Raw genomic sequence first — 22,573 nt, forward strand, 5'->3', positions numbered from 1 at the left:
TGCCCAGCCACAGGCCCAGGGAGGACAGCGCCAGGCTTCCAGAGCTCGCCCCTTCACAGTGAGGACGCCGCTCCGCACCGCCCTGCCGGTGACAGCTCCAGCCTTGTCGAGGATTGGGAGTCAGGTCTCCCCCGCCCACCGCCACCCTGGAATTCACCTTCCAGATGTTCATCCCGGACACACTGAGACCCAGAGATCTGTTGGGGCCGGGAACCAGGCAGGGTCTCCCCTGCTCCCGAGGAGGGGGCCCAAGTCCACAAGCGCCTCCCCTCTGAGCAGCCACCAGGAGCCCCGACGCCTGCCCTTTGCTTGCTGCTCCCGTCAGGGGTTTACCAAGTCAGCCCAGGAGCCAAGGGGCAGGGGTGGGTGGCCGCAGCCCTGGGGGTGGGTGGTCCTGTTCAGTGACAGCTCCACAGCTCCAGGTGAAGAGGCAGCTTCAGGCTTAGCCCGGTGGCCAGGGCTCCCTGCCACCCTGCACCAGCCATGTGGCCTCAGGCAGGGGACCAAGCCTCTGTGCCTTGGCCTCATGTTCACCTGCAGACGATGAGGTTGGCCCCACCTGCCCTGGCACAAGGTTGTGGGGCTTCCTCTTCACCCTGCTGCCACCTCCTGGGCCCGCTTTGTTGGTTAGGGATAGAACAGCAGACGTCCTCTTGGTTCCTCAGGCTCGCACTGATGGAGTTTTGTGTCTCAGAACACACAGAGCCGAGTGCTTCACCGGTGACTGCGGGGGCGTGGGCTCTAACAGTCCACTGCCATCCTTGTTATACAGGCTCTGGCGTGCATATTTGTTGCCTCATGGTCTCGAGATGGCTGCCACTCCTCCAGACCTCATATCCACATCCCTAACAAAAAGAACGGAGAGGGGCAAAAGGTTCTGCCAGCTGAGGCTGTTCCCTTTTTTAAAAATCAGGATAGGCCGGGAATGATGGCTCACACCTGTAATCCCAGCACTTTGGGAGGCCGAGGTGGGTGGATCACAAGGTCAAGAATGACCAACATGGTGAAACCCTGTCTCCAGTAAAAATACAAAAATTAGCTGGGCATGGTGGTGGCGCCTGTAATCCCAGCTACTTGGGAGGCTGAGACAGGAGAATCGCTTGAACCCAGGAGGCAGAGGTTACAGTGAGCCAAGATCACACCACTGCACTCCAGCTTGGTGACAGAGCAAGACTCCATCTGAGAAAAGAAAAAAAATCGGGATAAGTCACAGCTTTGCCAAGAGCCCCATTCTGAGGCCCCTGCTTCCACCTCATCGGCCAGGATTCTATCAGCGGCCACCTCCAGCTGCCCATGGGCCAGGGAATTGGTGGTTTGTGGATGCAACCCCAGTGACTCAGCGGAGTTGGGAGCCACAGGTCCGGCCTCACTCACAGAAACAGTGCCTCCCACCCACCCTGCCCCTGGTGATCTGACAGTGCCTCATAGCCGGAGTCCTGAGGACGCTCTCTGAGCCCCTACGTCCCTGACTGCAGCACAGCCTGCCTGTGCCTGCTCTGCACTGCCCCATGGCCCAGGAGGACTGAGCTCGGGCCTCAAGCATGCCTGCATGTCACCGCCAGTTAACCCCACTCATCATCCATCTCTGCTCAGAGCTGGGGTTCGGGAAGCCATCCCCGACCCCGGCCAGGGCGCCCCTCCTGCCCGAGTCCCACGGCCCCGGTCGGTCCTCCGACTGCGTCCACACATGACCAGTGTGACATCTGATCCTTGCCGGCCTCCCCTCTAGATGACAGTTTCGTGAGGGAGGCCGTGTGTCCCCAGCGCCTCCAGGAGAACCCTACAAGCCCTGTTGCTTTGCTTGTCTCGGCCAGAAGAACAGCTCCGACTTCATGGTATGGCCTCGCCCTCAGGCCCTGTGCTAGGCCCACAGCGCTGCCAAAGACGACGTCAGTCCTCAGTGTACAGGGGGATTTTTGACCTGACGCCCACGCGCAGCAGGGGCCCCTCTCCTGTCTCTCCTCTCGCTGTGATGCCCCAGCCTGGGGCCTACAGACGAGGGGCCCCAGGGCCCCACCCATCTGTAGAGGAGTCGGCCATCTTCCCATCTGTGGCCTCTGCAGTTAGTGATGGCCCCTCAGCCACCCGTGTCTTCCTCATGTCACCAGAAAGGGGTCCCCATCCAGACCCCAAGAGAGGGCTCTTGGATCTCATATGAGGCAGAATTCAGGGCGAATCCACAGAGTAAGGTGAAAGCAAGTTTATTAGACAAGTAAATAAATGAGGTGAAGAGAAGAATGGCTGCCCCCAGGGCTGCTGATTGGTTATTAATTAACTTCTGTGGTTATTTCTTTTTTTTTTTTTTTGAGATGGAGTCTGGCTGTCGCCCAGGCTGGAGTGCAGTGGCCAGATCTCAGCTCACTGCAAGCTCCGCCTCCCGGGTTTACGCCATTCTCCTGCCTCAGCCTCCCGAGTAGCTGGGACTACAGGCGCCTGCCACCTCGCCCGGCTAGTTTTTTTGTATTTTTTAGTAGAGACGGGGTTTCACCGTGTTCGCCAGGATGGTCTCGATCTGACCTCGTGATCCGCCCTTCTCGGCCTCCCAAAGTGCTGGGATTACAGGCTTGAGCCACCGCGCCCGGCCTTCTGTGGTTATTTCTTGATCATATGCTGAACAAGGGGTGGAATATTGGTGAGTTTTCTGGGAAAGGGGGTGGGATTTCCCGGAACTGAGAGCCCCACCTTTTTTAGACCGTGTAGGGTCACTTCCTGGTGTTGCCGTGGCATCAGTGAACTGTCATAGCGCTGTGGGGAGTGTTTTAGCAGCTAATGCATTATAATGAGCGTATAATGTGCTGCGAGGACGACCACAGGTCACTCGTCGACATCTTGGTTTTGGTGGGTCTTGGCTCCTTCAACATATTTGTTTGCTTGAGATGAAGTCTCGCTCTGTCACCCAGGCTGGAGAGCAGTGGCGTGTTCTCCGCTCACTGCAAGCTTCGCCTCCCAGGTTCAAGCAATTCTCCTGCCTCAGCCTCCCGAGTAGCTGGGACTACAGGTGCATGCCACCACGTCCGGCTAATTTTTGTATTTATTTATTTTTTAGTGAAGACGGCGTTTCACCATGTTGGCCAGGATGGTCACGATCTCTTGACTCGTGATCCGCCTGCCTCGGCCTCCCAAAGTGCTGGGATTACAGGCATGAGCCACTGCGCCCGGCCTACTGCAACCTGTTTTATCAGCAAGGTCTTTGTGACCTGTGTCTTGTGCCGACCTCCTCTCTCATCCTGTGACTTAGAATGCCCTCGCCATCTGGGAATGCAGCCCAGTGGTTCTCAGCCTCGTCTTGCCCAGCCCCTGTTCAATATGGAGTTGCTGTGGTTTGAATGGCTCTGACACTCAGACTTCCACCCTGGCTGTGGGGCCAGACAGTCAGGTAGCATGGGGGTGACCACAGGCATCGTCACCCAAACCAGGACACCTGAGAGTTACCAGAGGTGCTATTAATAATCACCCCAAGTCAGGGGTATCAACTAGGGTTGTCTTGGGCAGTGGGGATGTATGGCTAGTAACTAGTATTAACTAGTACTGACTATCTGCTGCGTGCAAGGAAACCACAGCAGCGACGGTCTTTGCCAGCTGTGCCTGCCGAAGCAGCATGGATGTGTCAGCTCTTGGATGTGTAACAATCCACTCTGAAATGTTACCGCCTAAGACAACCATTTCCTTGGCCCACAGCTCTGTGGATTGGCACATGGCCTGTGTGGAACAGAGCAGCTCTGCTCTCAGCTGGCCTTGCTGATGCCGGCAGTCAGCCGCCAGATGAGCGAGGTTGGCTGGTTGGGGTGGGGAGGAACGGGCTCAGCTGGGCGGCTTCTCTCTGTTCCGCGTGGTCTCTCATCCTTATGCTGGGGGGCAGGTTACAAGACAGAGATCGGTGTGAGCATAGTCTCCCGAGACCCAGCTTGGTCTTGGCACTGGGTGGGTTCTGCCCCTTTCTGTTGGTCCAAGCAAATCGTGACGAAGGGCTAGGGTGATAGCGTCCCTCTCTCAGTGGGGAGAGCTGCACACATTGACACCAGAAGGTGAGTCCAGCTTGGCCCCAGTTGCTCTCAGCACAGAGTGCAAGCTGGGCTCTGGCTTCCTTCACCTGAGCTTCCTCCAGTGTGGCCAAGGGGAGGGCCCAGGCCTCCTGCCTCTTGAGAGCCTCTGAGAGGTGGGCTGCGTGCCTCTGGCTCCCACAGGAGGATTTTGCCTGATCCTTAGGTGTTGGTCTCCTCTGGCCCACAGAGTGGAGAATTTATTGCCAATATTTATCTGAAATTTATAGAGGGTTTAAACTGTTTCCCTTGAGGCCGTGATGGTAGGGCCTTTAAATTCTCTCTCTGTATAAGCATCAGTCTCCCAGGGAACGTGGCAGGAGGCAGATCTGCCAGTCAGATGATGTATTGGTCCCTGGCTTCAAAATATGTGAACAATTACAAGGTCATTAACTCCGACACAGAAAAGAGACCTGCCCCGGGCGTGGGGACGCCGCGCACCAGTGCCACTTCCCTGAGGAGTCATGCAGGGTAGGGGCGGGGGGGGCTGTCCTGTTCTTTCCCTGTTTTGCAGGGATTGGAAAGGGGATGTTGCTGAGGGCATGGGGGTTCACTCTCCGACTGTATCACTCCTGAGCTAATGGCACTGCTGAAAAGCCAGGTCACACAAGCTGTGGGCCCGTGTGGTTAGGGGCAGTCCACACACCCCAAAAGCTCAGGGATCTGTGGCCCAAGCCTGGAGACTGAACCTGCCCAGCCCCCAGCCGTGACGGGTCCTTAGCTAATGATGGAAGCCAGCCGACTCCCACCACCTGGGAGCCTCGCCTCTCCCGTAACTTCGGTCCTTCTAGAGACATGGTGGGGGAACCGAGGGCCGAGAGACCTGAGGCTGCATTCACCCAAGAAAGGGCCTCGGTGCCACCTGCAAGCTCAGCACCCACCAACGGGGCTGGAACCCGCGGACCCGGCTTGGGGAGGCCTTGTAGACCGCCAGCAGTCTCACCAGGTTCCCGCGTGGAATCTCCCCAACGCCTCAAAGCCCCGGGGACAGAGTGGCCGTAAGTGGCTATGGAGTCCCTAAAGGGAACACATTCATTCCGCAGCTGTTTATCAAGCACCTACAGTGCTCCGGGCCTCGCTCTGAGCACTGGGAGGCGGCTGTGAGCAGAAGCGACAGAAACCCTGTCCTGCGTAGCTGAGCCGCGGGGAGGGGCAGGCGGAGACGGGGATGGACAGGAAGCGGCGCCATACTGAGGGGTGTGAGCCTCCGGTCCAGACACCCAGCCGCAGGGCAAGGATGGTGGCCCTAAACAGGACGTAGGGAGAGGACTCACACTGAAGGCTGATGGCGACATCTGAGGTTTATTTTTACTTTTTATGTTTTCAGACAGGGTCTCTCTATTACCCAGGTTGGAAAGTGTTGTGTGATCTTGGCTCACTGCAGCCTCAACCTCCCGGGCTCAGGCGATCCTCCCACCTCAGCCTCCCAAGCAGCTGGGACCGCAGGCACGCACCACCACACCCGGCCCGGCTACTTTTGTTCGTTTCTGTGGAGATGGGGCCTCACTATGCTGCCCAGCCTCACTTGTTTTTTTAATGGACAAATGGGACTGTCCTTGTTCATGGGGTGTGGCGTGCCGCGCTCAGGTCAGGCGATAGCACAGCTGCCATCTCCACATTTGCCATTTCCTTGTGTGGGGGCTTGGCTCCTCCTCCCAGCTGCCGTTTGGGTCGTGGTCAGGTCCGCGGTCCTCCCTCAGCGGCACCGGCACCGGCACCCGCTCCTCTCTGCCCGTGGTTTTGGTCCTTTTTTTTTTTGAGACGTAGTCTCGCTCTGTCACTCAGGAGTGCAGTGGTGTGATCTCAGCTCACTGCAACTTCTGCCACCCAGGTTCAAGAGATTCTCGCGTTTCAGCCTCCTGAGTAGCTGGGACTACAGGCATCTGCCACCACGCCCAGCTAATTTTTGTATTTTTAGTAGAGACGGGGTTTCATCATGTTGGCCGGGCTGGTCTCGAACTCCTGGCCTCAAGTGATCCACCCGCCTCGGCCTCCCGAAGTGCTGGGATTACAAGTGTGAGCCACTGTGCCTGGCTGGTTTCGTGCCTTTAATCTCTCTGGCATTGGAGCTTTGAAGGCCAGAGGCAGCAGAGCATGCAGAGACCCGGGAAGGATGCCCGGCATGGGCACCGCCTGTGCCAAGGCCTGAGGGGTGCGCGTGGGGGTGCTGGGAAGGCCACGGTGCTTCGAACCCAGGGGGTGGGCAAGGCAGGTGTCAGGAGCCCCTGGGGGGCTTCGTGTTCCCTGGGGTGAGGCCCAAGGACAGGATGCTGTGGTGGGTGGGGGGACCAAGTCTGTGGCCTCAGTGCTGGGGGTACACAGGGAGGCTGAAGCTGCTGGAGGCCGCCCCAGAGGCCGGTGTGCCAGGTGCTCCTGAAGACGGGCGGGTGGATGATGGAGGACGAGGCTCTGTCTCACCCTTGTGGAGCTTCCTCCATTCTGACCCCTTCCGGTGAAGGGCGGCTCCGAAGCTCTTTCCCCCGTGGGCCCCACCCCCTCCTTCTCGTGAAACCTGGGTGGTCTCAGGTTGAGGTGGAGACATCGGCAGAATGGGAGGGCGGCGTACGGGATTCACCAGCAAGGCCCCTTCCCACCGCGAACAGAAATCCCGATGCTGGTCTTGAAGGCAGAAAGGAAGCCCCGGCTCAGGGGCCTGGAAAACCCCAGGCTGGGCTCCCAGCAGCTCCAGGCCAGCTTTTCTCAGACAGGCTGTCCCACAGCAGAGACAACAGACAGAAACCCAGAAACCACGACGCTCCCAGGGCACCCTTCTGCCACGAGGTGAACCCGATGCAGAAACGCGGTTCACTCCCTCGGGACGCAGAGGCCAACCTCAGCCGGGCGCAGCAGCACAGACTCCACCGTCCCGGGGAAGGAGCCGGAGCCCTGTGGGTGACGTGGGACTACGGGCTGGGGTGTCCCGGGCCAGGCTGAGCAGCGAGGAGGCTCTGGGTCGCCGGACTGGGGCAGGGAGACTGGCGTTAGCCGGGTGCTGTGTAATCATCTCCTCGAGGAGGGAGCGCGTCTGGGTCTGTCCTGCGGCAGGTGGTGTGGGAGAGGCCGTAAATGATCGGCGACATGGACTCCCGGTTCTCTCCCGCCTGGGACTTGGCTTCCTGAAGGCAGAGAGTCGCGAGGAGGGAGGAGCCCCCTGCTCCTCACACGAGGGACTGGGGCTCTGGGGTGGGCTGACAGGCGGACCCCGAGGATGCAGCTGGGGGCCCTGTGAGGGTGGCCCTCTTTGGGAAAAGGGGTCTTTGCAGACGTGATTAAGATAACGGCCTGGAGATGAGAGCAGCCTGGACCAGGATGAACCAGAGTCCAGGGACGACTGAGGGATCCGAGCTCCGCTGGGCAGAGGCTCCGCCCTGTGTGCCCCCACAGCTGGCACTGCCCTCGGCACCTTCTCAGCACCGTGGAGGGAACGGGCAATGCCAGGGCTCCCCACCCTTTCTCGGGTGGTGGTGGGGATTCAGGAGATGAGGCAAGCACAGTGCCCACCCGGGGCCTGGCACACTCGTCCAGCGCAGGAGGCTCAGGGCTGAGGACCTGAGCACAGCGGAGCTTGGGCCACGTGGATCAGACCCCTTTGTTCATAGTGACGTCAGCCTGTGGGAGGCACCAGCATTTTATGGGGTGGATGGGATGGGACAGCACAGGATAGAGGTGGATAGGATGGGACAGGGGCTGGCTCAGGGCTCTCCAGGGAAGCAGATTAATAGCAGACATGGGTTTAGATGTGGATGTTCATCTAAGGAATTGACTCACGGTTATGGAGGCTGAGAATACTGAGACTGGCTGTCGGCTGGCAGGTGCCCAGGGGAGCCGGTGGCGTGAGCTCCAAGCCTGAAGGCAGGAGAGGACCCACGTCCCAGCCCGAATCGAGCAGTGTGTGAACGCTCCCTTCCTCAGCCTTTCTGTCCTACTCAGGCCTGCAGGGGACAGATTTAAACACGGCTCCCACCAGAGGCCATGCACAGACCACCCAGCATAAGGGGAGAGCAAATGTCCCGGCGCTCTGTCCCCTGCCACGTTGACACAGAACTAACCCTCACAGGCAGGACAGCGCGGCGGGACAGGCCGGTGTTCAGTGAAACGGAAGCACGGAAGGATACGTAGCGATAGATACAGCTATGCTGCGTGGGGGTCGGAAGGCCGGGGCTGCGGGCGTTTATTTGCTGGGCTGTTGTTCAGACCCAGGCTGCGTGTGTTCTGGGCATGCGTGGGGCGGCATCTGCACAGCAAGCGGCTGTTTGTAAACAGATGGTTGGTGTGTTCGGGTGCTGGGGGAGGTGGGTGGTGCAGTGGAGCGGGGGGTTCCCTGCACAGAACAAGCACTGGGGGTGGGAACCACAGGATGAAAAACCTGTTAAGTGTTCAGGTCGGTGGAATAACTGCCCCACCAGCCCCCACGGCCGTCGTGTAACGCACAAGAGAAAGAGGAGCCTGCACCAGACACAGCCCAGACCTGCACCTTCTCTGTGGGCGGGGTCCCCTGAAAACAGCCCCCAGGAGGCAAAGCCCTGGGGCCCACCAGGCCTGCAGGTGCCCCAGGAACGGAGGGCCGGGCCCCTCGGCCTCTCACAGGCCCCTGGCTGGCTGGGCTGCCCGCCTGTCGGGAAGGCCGCCCGCACCCAGCGCCGTCTCCCTGTAGGTGTGGCAGTGTGGTGGCAGCATGGAGGTGCTGCCCTGCTCCCGCGTGGCCCACATCGAGCGCACCAGGAAGCCCTACAACAACGACATCGACTACTATGCCAAGCGCAACGCCCTGCGCGCCGCCGAGGTGTGGATGGACGACTTCAAGTCCCACGTGTACATGGCCTGGAACATCCCCATGACGGTGAGTCCCCCACGGCCGGGAGCCGGGGCCACGCCCCAGGGTCGGGGTCAACGTCATGCTGGGCGCAGGGAGGCCCCGTGCAGTGTGAGCAGGTGTGTGCGGGTATGAGTGGGTGAGCTCTCTGCCTTCGAAGGAGCCTTCCTCACACTGGGAAGAGACCAGCTCACACCAAGCTGTTGTGGTGCACGTTTTTCTCTCAACTGCTGGTGGTTAGAAGCCAGGGAGGGGCGGCCTCTCCCCAACCTGGTGCCGCTGCCTCAGCCAGGGCCCCACTTAGCACCCAGCGCGGCCCCCTCCCCCAGCCCTGGGCAGCCTCAAATGTCTGGCTGTTTTGTGAACGCCTCATACACTGTGTGGCTTCCCACCCTCAGCACCACATTTTCCAGGTCACCCCCGCCGTGGCTAAGTCACGTCCACGGTGTGAACGGGCCGGTCGTGTGGATCCTCCTTCGTGGATGGACATTTTGGCTGTGTCCTGTTGGGTTTTGGCCTGTGAGTGGCTGACCTACTTCAAGTCGAGGATTGCTGTTTGTTTTCTAATTTGTAGTTGACCAATTTCCCATAAAGAGCCTGAATTCTGGCTCTTCTCAAAGCGCCCCAGCCCCCACAAGCCTAAGAAGGACAGGTGCTGAGACAGGAGGTCGTGACCCTCCACCCATCCCGCCACCCACCAGCGTCTCTGGGAACCACCCCCTTCCTTCCCTGGCCACTGCAGGCATTGGGTCCCTGAGTTCTGGGAGGACTCATCTTAGAAACAGCCTTGTTTTTTGCATCAACCCCAGTAAGAACCAGATCTTAAGTCATGACCCAGTGTGCACACACATGTGTATTTACATCCGTCCACATACAGCACTTTGCATCCACAGTACCAGTCATCCTTCTCATTCACGATATACTACTTCTTAAAAATTCCACTATAGCCTATATTGGTTCACCACCCCTGCTGGACTGCACCCTAGCGTGTGGGCGACACGGCCTGGAGGGGACCCAGGTTGGACCATTCACCGTGCAAACCCAGCATCCCACCCCCAGATCAGCTCCCACGGCAGCTTCCGTCAGGCAGGTCAGGAGTCTGTGGACACGTGCACTTGTGTCTGAGCGATGAGAAGAGGGTACCCGGTGCTCCTACAGCCTTGTTTTCCATGAAGTGATTTGGAAAACGTGCAGGGTGACAATGTCCCCAAGTGTGTGGGCAACTGAGTGAGGGGCTCCAGGCCCCCAGGCAGTGAAGCCGGCAAATGGCTGTCACCTCCCTGTGTCCAAGGGCCCCGGCATAAGCCCCTTGACTAATCAAAGCCTCATAAGAAAGCAACGAGTTTCTGGTGTGATTGCCCCACTTTACCAATGAGAAACTGAGGCACAGAGAGGGTAAGGGACTGTCCCAGGGCCACACACCAGAAGGTGACAGGATTCAAGCCCAGGCCCCGCAGGCCACGTCGTCTGCCCTCCTCACAAGGCCTGAGCCTGGAGGGTCCCTGGGCAGGAGGCAGGTGCTCCCTCAGGGCTGGCTGTCCATCAGAGAGTGCTGGTCCCACAGCCCCTCAGGCCCCACAATCCCAGGAAAACAAAGACCCCACACTCGGCTGTGGGTTCTCACGGCAGAGGACACGGGTCAAAGTCAGCAGAGGGAAGACGCCCGGGCCGGGCCCAGGAGAGACCAGGCGCGAGCTCCCAGGTGTCCCCTCCCGGGGGGTCCCGTGGACTTGATTCTCCAGCACCCATGCGTGACAACACGTGCCAGGCAGGGCCAGCCAGGAGCCCCCGAGCCTCGGTGTCCAGGGTCCTCACCGGGCTGGTCTCGTAGACATGGCTGACTTTGGTCTCCGCCCTCCAGCAGTCACACCAGGTGAGCAGGGCCGTCTTCTCAGGCAGGAGGTTCCTGGGCCCAGGTGGGTGCGGACGAGCCGGCTGCAGCAGGGGCCATCGGTCCAGGCTGGTCTTCAGCAGGGCCCTTCCCCTCGGGAGCAGCTGCCTCGGACCTTCTGTGGATATTACGACGCTGGGGTTCCCACCTAGGGGAGGCTGCTCCTGTGAGGGGACTCAGTCCCTGGAGCCCCCCAACCTCCTCATGGGGACAGTGACACTCATGTGCCCTCCCGCCTACTTCCGGCCTTGCAGAACCCAGGGGTGGACTTCGGGGACGTGTCTGAGAGGCTGGCCCTGCGCCAGAGGCTGAAGTGCCGCAGCTTCAAGTGGTACCTGGAGAACGTGTACCCGGAGATGAGGATCTACAACAACACCCTCACGTACGGAGAGGTAGCGCCTCCCCCGAGGGCCCCGCGCAGCCCGACAGGCCTTCCGCCCTGACTCCCGCGCACACGTGTGCATTCAGTGGGAGGCAGGCACATCCACGTGCACAAGGTGCAGGTTCACATGAACACATGCACCTGCAGACACGCATGTCCACACACACCCATTCCTTCACAGGGACCTGCCTAGAGGCAGACGCACAGTCACATCCATGCACACACGTGTTCACATGCCTGAATCAGATGTACCTATGCACTCACATGTATGTGCACACAGGCATGCATGCACTCACCTAGACGTGTGTACAGGGACACATTCACAGGCACGTACACAAATCCATGCAAACATATGTACAAGTGCACGTGGATACGAGTATACATCTGCACACAGTTTTGCTCATGTAGACACAGCTCTTCATACACAAATGTTTCACTAACTGCATGAACCCCAAAGGGGCCTGCATGTGCACAAACATACAAGCACTTGTTATCAAGGAGCAATAATGTGCGTGTGTGTGTAAACATCTGCATCCACATATGCAGAGCCGTGTTCATACCCCACCACGCGTGCATGCAGGTGCCCACACAGATGCACACGATGGGTGATATGCACGCCCACACTCATACAGGCACATCACCTACAGAGACCCCGTCTCCGCCGGCCCCCACCTGCACTGCGCTCTGTAAAGCCAGCAAGAAAGTGCTGCTCTTCTGTCCTCTCCCCGGTCTATGCAGGGGACAGGGTGCCTCCCACCCTGGGAATCGAGTGTCCCAGCCCTGAGCTGGCATTTGGATGGGGCAAGGAGAAGGGTCCCTGGGGTGGATGGTCCTCGCTGAGCCTCCCCTCCCTCAGCTCCTGGTCCACGCTGCGCTGACTCCAGTCCCTTGGGCACAGAGGTGTCCCAGGCAGCGCTGAGAGTGCATCGGTGTGCGGCCCCATCCCCCAGCCTCCCTGTGCTTCTGCTCTGCCCACTCCATCCTCCATCAGCCAAGCTCAGGCACCGCCCACCCAGAGCAGCTGGGAGTTTCTAATTTGTGGTCAACATTCTCAGCGGTCCCAGTTCAAACCTGTGTGCCCTCTTGCGGTGGCCATGATGGAGGGGTTAGCTGCCGCCGCAAACCCAGCAGCCTGGAAACGCAGTGGACAAAAGCAATAAGCGTCTACCCTTGCTCACAAGCCAGGGCCACCTGGGCAGTGCTGCTGGCCTGGGCCAGGCTGTGCTGATCTCTCGGATGGGCCCGTTCTGGTGGCTGGAGGTTGGCTGCCCAATGACAACTCACGCCCCAGCAGGCTGGCCCGGGCTTGTTCTCAGAGTGGTGTCAGGATTCCTTCCCAGACGGAGTGGAAGCTGGAAGGTCTCCCAAGGATCCAAGCCAAGGCCAGCCCAGACTCCAGGGCCGGCGAGCGGTCTCTGCCCACTCAGCAGGAGCTGCAAGGGTGCAGGGAGCAGGCGGCAAGGCAGGGAAGCCACCCCGGCTTAGGGCCTCCATCCCTGCTGCTGAGAAAGGCCGACACCGCCGTCCTGAAGCCTCCCCTATTGACCAATGGCCACGTCTCCATCTGTGCATGGCAGATACGTCCACGTCTCCATCAGTGACAAACTCAGTCGGCCACCCGTTCCTGGGAGGTCCAGCAAGTCCCTTCCCAGGCAGCTCACCCACCCGGGCCCTCCACAAGCCCCCCTCCTCCGGGGAGCACCTGCTCAGGTGCTCGAAGCTCTGTGGGGCTCCACCCTCAGGTGACCCTGGATGTTCTCTGCGGCTTCTGGTTGCAGGTGAGAAACAGCAAAGCCAGCGGCTACTGCCTGGACCAGGGAGCGGAGGACGGCGACCGGGCGATCCTCTACCCCTGCCACGGGATGTCCTCCCAGGTAGGAGCAGCAGCAGCCACCCATGGAGCTCCCAAGGGGAGCACCCCAGGCCACCCGGACCCCACACCCTGGGGCAGAGGCCCGGGGCCAAGCCAGAGTCTGCTTGATCACCACGTAAGCCCAGGAATTGAGACCAGCCTGGGCAGTGTGGCGAGACCACCCCACCTGGGCGGGACTCCCTGCAGTGCGGGCCCAGCCCCGTGGAATCGGCGGTCAGGGACTGGCCATCGTGAAGGTCCGAGCCATTCTGACCACAACCTCCATAAAGAGCTGGGCATTTCTAGCCCCACGGGAATGCGTGTTCCGCACACACACGGCGCTTTTCAGTGAGCTCTGCATGTCACCCAAAGTAAACCCGACTCCTGTCCTCCCCAAAACGAGTGGGGCCACACTCTGAGTCTGAGCCCCGTTCATGACGTCTGTCAGGAGCCTGGCCCTGCGGAGCTTCTGGGCGCCGTCCAGCTCACATCCCCACGTGGGCCCTGCCCGGCAGGCCTCTCCCACCCACAACAGTGTTCCCAGGGTGGGAGGCTCCAAGGCAGCCGCTCAGGGCCCCATTTGCAGCTCGCGGCAGCTCGCACAGCCTTTCTGTGCTTACCAGGGAGAGCCTGGGCTGGAGCACGGGCCATGGCACCCCCGGGCCTGGATGCTGCTCACACACAGCCCCGGTGGTCCTGTCCCCAGCTGGTGCGGTACAGCGCTGACGGCCTGCTGCAGCTGGGGCCTCTGGGCTCCACAGCCTTCTTGCCCGACTCCAAGTGTCTGGTGGATGACGGCAGGGGCCGCACGCCCACCCTGAGGAAGTGTGAGGATGTGGCAAGGCCCACACAGCGGCTGTGGGACTTCACCCAGGTCAGCCATCGGGGAAGGAGAGCCGTGGGGTTGGGACAGGGCCGCTGGGACCCCTGGGCGCCTCTGCCACTAGAGCCAGCCCACTGGGTGGGAGCTGGAGTGCTGCAGTGGGTGGTCAGGGGACGGGGCCTTGGATCAGCTGCTCCCTCGAGGGCCCCGATGCTCGCAGAGAGGGCAGGTGACTGGCCAGGGTCACACAGCCAGAGAGGGGCCGGGCTGGACAGTCTGATCATAGCCCTGCATCTGCCTCTTCCAGCCTCAGGTGCCCAGGGTAGAGGCAGGATTTAGGGAGGGAATGAGGTATGATTCCAATCTGGGCTGCTCTGCAGGAACGATGGGAGATCCTCAAAGCTCCACTGACGTCAGCCCCTTCCTGGTCCCTGGGTGCTGCTGTGATGCTGAGTTTCCATTCGAGCTGCCCCAAGAATGAGCACGAGGGCTGAGAGCACGAAGCAGCCTCCCTGGGGTGGGGGTGGGGGACGAGGACGCCTGACCCCTGGCTGACTTGGTGTGACTGTCCCCACAGAGCGGCCCCATTGTGAGCCGGGCCACGGGCCGCTGCCTGGAGGTGGAGATGTCCAAAGACGCCAACTTCGGGCTCCGGCTGGTGGTGCAGAGGTGCTCGGGGCAGAAGTGGATGATCAGAAACTGGATCAAACATGCACGGCACTGACCCCGCCTCTGCCTGGACCCCCACGGACCTCGGGAAGGCGCTGGGCCAAGCCAGTGTCGCTGAGTGGCCGGGGTATGCCCAGCAGACACAGCAGGGCAGGGCTCTATGTGCGGCCAGGACAGCAGAGGCCAAGGGGCCGGGGTGTGGCTGAGTGACCAGGGTGTCAGCCACTGCAGCTGGAGTACAGCTCCTCCTAGGACAGGCGGCTCTACCCAAGGGAGGGCGTCTGGGGACAGTGACGCCGACTCAAACACGTGCCTTCTCCACGGTATCTCCTGGCCAGGCTGCTGGGACGGCCGCCACCTCTGCATGTACCACAGCCCCTACGCCCCACAGGGTGGCCAAGCCCCAGACCACACGCCAGGCGGCGCCCCGGCGTCCTCCACCCACGGCCTCCCATGCTCCAAGCAGCCTCCCCCAGCCCTTGCAACCGCTCAGCCCTCCAACCGAGACCTAAGTTCACACCTCACAACACAGCTCCTCATGGTCTGGTAAGAGGGGTGCTGGGGGACATGGATGGCGACAAACCTGCAGCTGTGTCTAGGAGGCTGGTGCGACTGCCTCAGCAGAGACCAAATAAAGAGGATTAGGCAGCAGCGCTGTATGTGTCTTCCTTGGAGCTGAGCTGGGGGGTGGGGCCTGGGCCCTGCCACAGCCCAGCCCCTCGCCTGTTTTAATAAATACTGTTTTATTGGCGCCCAGCCATGCCCATTTGCTTACTATTGTCTGTGGCCACCGCTGTGGGGCTGTCGGCGCAGAGTTGAGCCATGGCCGCGTAGCTCACAAAGCCGCAGACGTGGACTCTGGCTGACGCCTGTGCTGGGATGTGGCCCGACAGGTGGCCTCACGTGTGCAGACAGACCATGAACTCAACACAGTCAGAAAAATGGAGGAGAGCACGTCCCCTGCAGCCGCACATGGCAGCTGGAGGCTGTCGGCCTGAGAACTCGCCCGAACAGAAAACCAAACCACGTGTTCTTATTCATGGGAGCTGAACGCTGTGTGCACACGACACAGAGAGGGAAAAGCAGACGCCAGGGACTCCAGAGGGGCGGGTGGGAGGAGGACGAGGGCTGGAAAACCCGGGGACTCCAGAGGGGCAGGTGGGAGAAGGACGAGGACGAGGGCTGGAAAACCATCTGTCGAGAGCCGTGTCCACTCCCTGGGTGAAGGGATCGTTAGAAGCCAAAACCTCAGCATCACGCTATATACCCACATAATAAACCCACACATGTATCCGTGAATCTAAAATTAAAAAAAGGCCCGGCACGGTGGCTCACGCCTATAATCCCAGCACTTTGGGAGGCTGAGGTGGGTGGATCAACTGAGGTCAGGAATTCGAGACCATCCCGGCTAACATGGTGAAATCCCATCTCTACTAAAAATACAAAAATTAGCCAGGCGTGGTGGGTGCACCTGTAATCCCAGCTACTCTGGAGGCTGAGGCAGGAGAATAGCTTGAACCCGGGAGGTGGAGGTGCGGTGAGCCAAAATCACCCCACAGCACTCCAGCCTGGGCCACAGAGAGAGACTCCATCTCAAAGAAATAAAACGATAGGCAGGTACCAAATTTGGCAAGTGCAGGCTCCGAGTCTCCAGGGAGTGCGGACGCTGACCTGTTGTCACCAGTCGGAGTTCAGCCTGCAGGGACACTTCACGTCCACTAGCCCTGGGGGAGGCGGTGGGGCCGTGCTTCACTGCTCTTTCCAAAGCCCGGGGTGGCGTGTTCCTCCCCCAGCACCCTGCCGCTGGGGTGCCCACCCACCACACGGCCCCTCTGCTCAACCCCTTCCTCTGGGACTCCCCGGTTGCTGCTTCCTGTTCCTGTAAGAAGCCCTGAGGGGTCCCAGTTCCTCTGTTCTCAGCAGAGAATTCTCCCAGCCCCAGCCCAAGCCTCAGCCCTCTGCTAGTCCAGACCTGCCAAAACTCTGTGGCAAAACACGGGCAGTGAGTGGGGCCCCAAAAGTCAGTGGCTTGCCAGGGACCTCCCCCCCCCGGCCCCCAGCCAGACTCACAGGACTCCAGAAGTTTCCCAGGCGAAGTCAGGATGTGCAGAGTCCCTTAGCTTGCAACGCGCAGTGCCCGTAGTTTAGACCAAGAGGATAGCAGGTGCAAACTTGGCTCGCTCACACTCCAATTCATTAGGCAAACTGACAGGCAAGTCAAAACTGGCTTGTTCGTAGCCCACACAGGATCCCATGTAAAACCTGACACCTGGAAAATTACTCTTGAATCCTCAGTAGAACTCCCGCCCTCCAGAGAAGTGAGCATTCCTCCTGCTGACGGAAGCCTAAGGCGGCCCCACCTCACCTGGCCCAGCCCCTCCTCCCTGGCACCAGGAGGAGTCCCAAGGGGAGCGCCTGGGGAGGCGGGTCCCTGCAGGGTGGCGGAGGTGAGGCACTGTCCACGCTTTCCGGACAGGAGACTCTTCACAGGCGTGACCTCGACGTGGTGAACACTCTGCTTCACCAAAGACACCCCCAAGCATCCTTATTTCCCTGACTATTCCCCTCTGTTCTTACCTGCTTCAGTGGTCACACGCCTCTTGAGACCTGCCCCTGTTCCGGAGAAAGTGCCCATGGATCCTAAAGATTATTTACTCTAAAGAGCTCCCCACCCTCGCACGGGTGGGCCAGAGCTGGAGACGTCCCAACGTCTGCTGCTGCCGCTGCACCTGCTGCCACACGGTGTCACTGTTGAAGACGGTCCCTGCGCAGCTGCGTGGCCAACACTTGGCCGTGGCCACCAGGACATCCTTGCTGGCCTAGACTCACGCCTGCCTCACAGGGTGCCCCACGTGGGGAGCAGCCATACCTGTTTAAGTCGCAGTGACATGCTGATGTAGATCGGATGCTTGTCCCCTCCAAATTTCAGGTTGAAATTTGACCAACATGGAGGTGGTGCCTGCTGGGAGGTGTTTGGGTGGATCCCTCATGAACAGTCCAGTGCTGTCCTCATGGTAACTGACTCTAGTAGTTCCCAAGGGAGCTGGTTGTTAGAATGGTCCTGGCACCACCCTCCCTGCTCCCTCCCTCACCACGTCCCCTCTGCTCCGAGTAGAAGCTCCCTGAGGCCTTCCCAGAAGCAGATGCTAGTGCCAGGCTTCCTGCAGGCCTGTGGGCCAATTACACCCCTTTTCTTCATGAATTACCCCGTCTCAGATGTTCCTTTATATACAGAGCAAAATGCCAAACGGACGGAGATATGCACTTGCCCTGACCCCAGCACAGTCCCTGGGCTCAGGAAAACGTCAGCGCCGTCCGCGGGCTGTGCCGTCCGTGGGCTGTGCCAAAGCCACTGTGATCCCCTAAACCCTTTGACACGTGTGGACACGTCCCTTCCTGTAAGGCACAATCACTCCTCCTCATGGTCTTCTCTGTCCTGTTTCGTAACCATGGGTCCTTGGTTGGGGTCACCCCAATTGTATCAGGTGGGATCCAACCAGTCAAACAAAGGGGATTTAATATGGAGGACCGATTGCCCAAGTGAGGGAAGAACCGAGGCTCTGACCAGGGGACGATGAGTCGGCCCAGGCTCACAACTGCGGAAACCCCTACCCACACCCACGGGCTGCAGGGCCTGGGAGCTCGGGCTCTGGCGGTCGGCGGGGGGCCTGCGGCAGCCAACTCCAAGCTCAGAGACGGCAGGCTGGTCACCTGAAATGGTCCATGGTGGACAGACAGACACCACAGCTGGCGACGCGACACGCCACGGCTGTGCTTCCAAGAGTTGGTGTCAGACACTGGCCAGCACACCCCCAACTCACTCTCCCAAGACCCCCAGACGCAGAGCATCTCCCCAGTCCGACAGACGCGACCGAGACACAGGGCACCTCCCCAGTCCGACGGACGCGACCGACGGGACGCACACGAGATCCCTTTCAGAGCAAGGTCTACGGAAATGCCAGTTCCTGTCCCAGATCTTCAGAAAAACTGTGGCCATTCTCTTCTCCTAAGAGGAGGAGGAGGAGGAGGGAGGGAGGAAGATGTTTAAATAAGGGTGAAATTTTAATCCCATTTATTTCTTCAAATACCTCAGGTAGTACTGAGCACTCCTGTGCCCATTAAGGAGAAACAGAGGCTCGGAGGAATAAAACGACTCTGCACAAGACACACCGTCACACAGGCAAACCCGGGGGTCCCACCCAGATCCATGTGACCCCAAACCTGCGACCTTCCACCCTGCCTGGCTGCCCAGTATTTTTTTCTTTTTAAACAGTCATGTTCTAAATGGCAAGGATACAAACAAATAGAATTTAATAAAACTTAATAGCAGGCCTGCTTCTCACATTGATTCAATTAAAATCTGGCTCTGCAGCAGATTCAGAAAAATCCATGTCGTCTGTTTGACACGGTTCATTGGCACCTGACAAGCAGGGCTCGGAGCGGCCGTTACGGGAGCAGGCACTCCCCCAGACCGATGACCGGGGCTCAGAGCGGCCGTTACAGGAGCAGGCACTCCTGGTGGAAGCAGTGAACAAACACCATTCTTCTCCTTTCTTTGCTCTTGATAGAGATCATGGGCGCCCGAATTTAATTTTGCCTCTAATAAAAATGCCCATCGCCTGATGAGTCTCATTTATGGCTCAGACCGACTTCAAGAGTGGGTCCCACAGGAAGCAGCGTGCAGGGGGGTCTGTCCCCAGGGCAGGGCAGCCTTGAAGGGCCCCAGCAGGGGTGCAGGCCAGGCTGGTGTTGACCAGGGGCCCAACCACACAGAGCGTGGGCGTCTCCCAAGCACCCCATCTTCATCACAGGCAAGTTTAGCTCTGGTCCAAGCAAGGGGATGGTGAAGGGCAGACTCCAGGGTGGGGGCCCCTCTGAGGGGGCTGCAGGGACAGCTCTGGGGTCTGCAGAGAGGGGCAGCAGCAGACACACCTGGGCGCCCTCTCCTCGCTGGGCAGCTTTGGGGAAATTACTTTCTCCTTCTGAACTGTGTTTAATTCAAACAAGGAAGAAATAATACGGGCTCCGAAGCTTTGCTTTGAGGATTAGGAAGAAAGCACATCATAGCTGTTACATTCTTGGGTGGTTTTGATTTTTATTTGCTTCTTGTATTTCCTAAATTTTCTCCAAAGAAACGTGTCTGCAATGAAGGATAATTGGCTCTTTTGTTTATTAACATTCATTTGACACCCACTGCACAGCAGGCGCTCTCCCTCACAGCAGCGGCCCGTTCCGGAGCGGTGCCCGGCTTCCCGCCCCGAGACACAAGGAGGGCTTCTAGAGGAATCACCGTTCACCGTTCACTGCTGTCCGGCAACCAGGCCCCGTGCTGGAGCTCACTGGCTGGCCCACAGGCCGCATCTCACACCACGTCCTCCCCACCTGCCAGGCACTGGCTCACCAGCCTGCTGGGCCTGTGACTGCCCCAGTCCCAGTCACAAGGTCCTCCCATCTTTGTGCCCAGTGCTGCCGCAACACAGGACCACAGCGGGCCGCTTCAGACAGCAGAACTGATTCCCTCACAGTCCCAGGAACAGAGTCCAAGGCCCAGGTACCGGCCTGGCTCCCTCTGAGGGCTCCAGGGCTCCTCCCGCCCCCTCCCTCGCTGGGCCTGACCCCTTCTCTGCTGCCGGTGGCCTGTTCCCCGCCCCACCCCCATGTGTCTCCTCCACGCCGCATCCTCAGGTCACCCAACAGGGACACCAGCCTCGGATTCAGGGCCCCTCATCTTAATGTTCCATCGGCTAAGGCCTTCTCTTTAAATAGGTCTCATTCGAGGGTTCTGGGTGGACACGAATTTTGGAGAGACAGCCCATGACCCAAATAGGCCCAGAAACTTCCCCGGGTCCTTTGAGGAGCAGAGCTGCGCTGAGGTCTGCGGGGAAAAGAGAAAGGCTGACCTGCCCCGCTGGACACGTGTGTCCCCGAGCCCCGAAGTCCAACGTCAGAACGGCCCCTCGACATGTGCGTGGCCAACAAGCACACAGAAAAGGCGCAACATCAGCACGCACCGCGGGCTGCAGAGGAAAGCCATGGCGGCCGGACTGGCTAACGCACCCACTGGCACACGGGCGAGCCTTGGGCACCCCTCACGCCCACCCACCGCTGGCAGGAGCGTGAGAGGCTACAGGCACTTGGAGCCACCATGGGCCACCCCCTCTCTAGAAAGCTCACAGCTCCCCGGCCGGGCAATCCCACACCTGGATTCACCCAAGGGGCATGAAGACACGTCCCCAAAGACTTACAGTAAAATACTCACAGCGGCTTTATTCACAATAGTCCAGAGCTGCAAGCAGCGCAGATGCCCCGCCAGTGAGGGGCAGCCTCTGAAACGGCTCTTGGCGGAGAGGAGGAGCGGCAGGCAGGAGAGGGCCTGAGGGACCAGGACGCAGGGAGCCGGCCCGGGCAAGCGCACACGGTGCCCTCGGAACCCGCACAGCCGGTCACCCACGCCCAGCGGGGCCAGAGCCGAGGCTGCCTGGGGCCGTGTGAACTGAGCAGAGGGCACAGGTTCTGTCTGCATTTTCTTTGCAACATCCTGGGAATCTAAAAGTGCGTCAAAGTAAAAGGTGTTTTGCTTTTCGTTGTTGTTGGTTATACTTTAAGTTCCAGGGTACACGTGCACACGTGCAGGTTTATTACCGCTGTACACCGGCTTCCGCCGTGCAGTGCAGACAAGCGCTGCCCGCGGCCAGGAGAGGCGCTGGGGAGGGCGGGGCGATCGGCGCGGAGGGCGGTGGAGACGCTGCTGCAACAATCAATCATCACAACCCGCGGAAGTGCCCCCGGAGACGGCGCCGCCCATCGCGTGGAACCTGCGCGCAATGATTTAAAAGCGAAAAGGGCGTCTCCAGGCCCTGCCCTCGACTCCTCCATCGCTCCGGCCACGGAAGGACGGGCCCAGCCCCGACTCCCTCCACGAAGCAGCCCCCACTGCCGATCTCTGCCCCGCCCCCACCACACCTCGCCCCTCACACTATGCCAGGCAGTTCCCTCTGAGCCCCACTGGGGCATCTACACTGCACACACCACAAACAAGCCAGAGAACTGCAGCTACACCTGACACATCGTAACACCAGGCACAGAACAGCGTCCACACTGCACACACCCCAAGGGAGCTGTGTCTACACTGCAGACGTCGGCGGAGCACACACGTCTTCATGCAGGCTCAGCAGAGGGGGAAAAACAGGTCCCCGAGGGTGGAAGAGTCGTGGCCAGCAGACGGACAGATGGACGGACGGATGGACAGACACGGGCGAACAGGTAGCCCAGGCGTGAGCTGAGCTGGTCAAATGGGCCAGGACCCGGGTCCGTGTGCCCTTCACAGTCAGGATGATGGAATCCCATGGAATATGAAAAATGCTGGGAGACAGACCCCAGGGGCACAGCCCCTCACCAGGCAGGGAGGCCTCGAGAGAAGCACAGCTCCGGGTGCCCCCACGCCGGGCAGGGAGGGACCCCACCCGTGCCCCACCAGGCAGGGAGACCTCGAGAGAGAAGCACAGCTCCAGGTGCCCCCACGCTGGGCAGGGAGGGACCCCACCCGTGCCCCACCAGGCAGGGAGACCTCGAGAGAGAAGCACAGCTCCGGGTGCCCCCACGCCGGGCAGGGAGGGACCCCACCCACACCCTCAGGCCGTGCTCTAGATGGGGACAGGGTGAGCTGAAGAATTGATTTCATCTCTGGAATAAAATGGAATGATGGGTTTGTGTGAAATCAGGACAGAGCTGGGGAGGTGATGGAGCGGGGATGGGAAGAGGCCAGAGCAGACGGCTCATTCCCCGGAAACAGCCTCTCCTGGCCCGGCTTAGTCACTGAGGGCAGCTTCTCTGTGCACGGAGCCTGGCTGCCCGGTGAGCAGCACCACCCTCCCTCCTCCTCCTCCTCCTCCTTCTCTCCCTCCCCCAATTTCTCATCCCCCCTTCATCCTCATCTCCCCCACCCCTGCCCCCCACCCCCAGCCTAACGTGGCACTGGCCTTTAGTGTCTCAGAACACAGAGCAGTTGCTGGGCAGAATCCCACGTGCCATGATGGATCCACACACAACACATGAAATAAACCGCCCGAAATGCAGCAGGTTAAAGCAGCACTAGGCTCCTGG

At 59.9% G+C, this 22,573-nt stretch overlaps 1 protein-coding gene across 3 annotated transcripts in view; it reads left to right on the forward strand.

The window, feature by feature from the left end:
• LOC105490556 (polypeptide N-acetylgalactosaminyltransferase 9) overlaps nt 1-15,121 on the forward strand; it is a 119,612-nt gene extending 104,491 nt beyond the window's left edge. For all 3 annotated transcript variants that reach the window (XM_011756317.2, XM_071070754.1, XM_011756318.3), the window contains 5 exons: nt 8,695-8,880; nt 10,999-11,136; nt 12,905-13,000; nt 13,685-13,852; nt 14,379-15,121. In XM_011756317.2, the coding sequence (XP_011754619.1) occupies nt 8,695-8,880; nt 10,999-11,136; nt 12,905-13,000; nt 13,685-13,852; nt 14,379-14,525 (735 nt within the window). In that variant the 3' untranslated portion in view covers nt 14,526-15,121. The remainder of the gene's footprint in view (nt 1-8,694; nt 8,881-10,998; nt 11,137-12,904; nt 13,001-13,684; nt 13,853-14,378) is intronic.
• Nucleotides 15,122-22,573: the final 7,452 nt, after the last annotated feature.

This window comes from Macaca nemestrina, chromosome 10 (genome assembly GCF_043159975.1).
Source record: "Macaca nemestrina isolate mMacNem1 chromosome 10, mMacNem.hap1, whole genome shotgun sequence".
Taxonomy (NCBI): domain Eukaryota; kingdom Metazoa; phylum Chordata; class Mammalia; order Primates; family Cercopithecidae; genus Macaca; species Macaca nemestrina.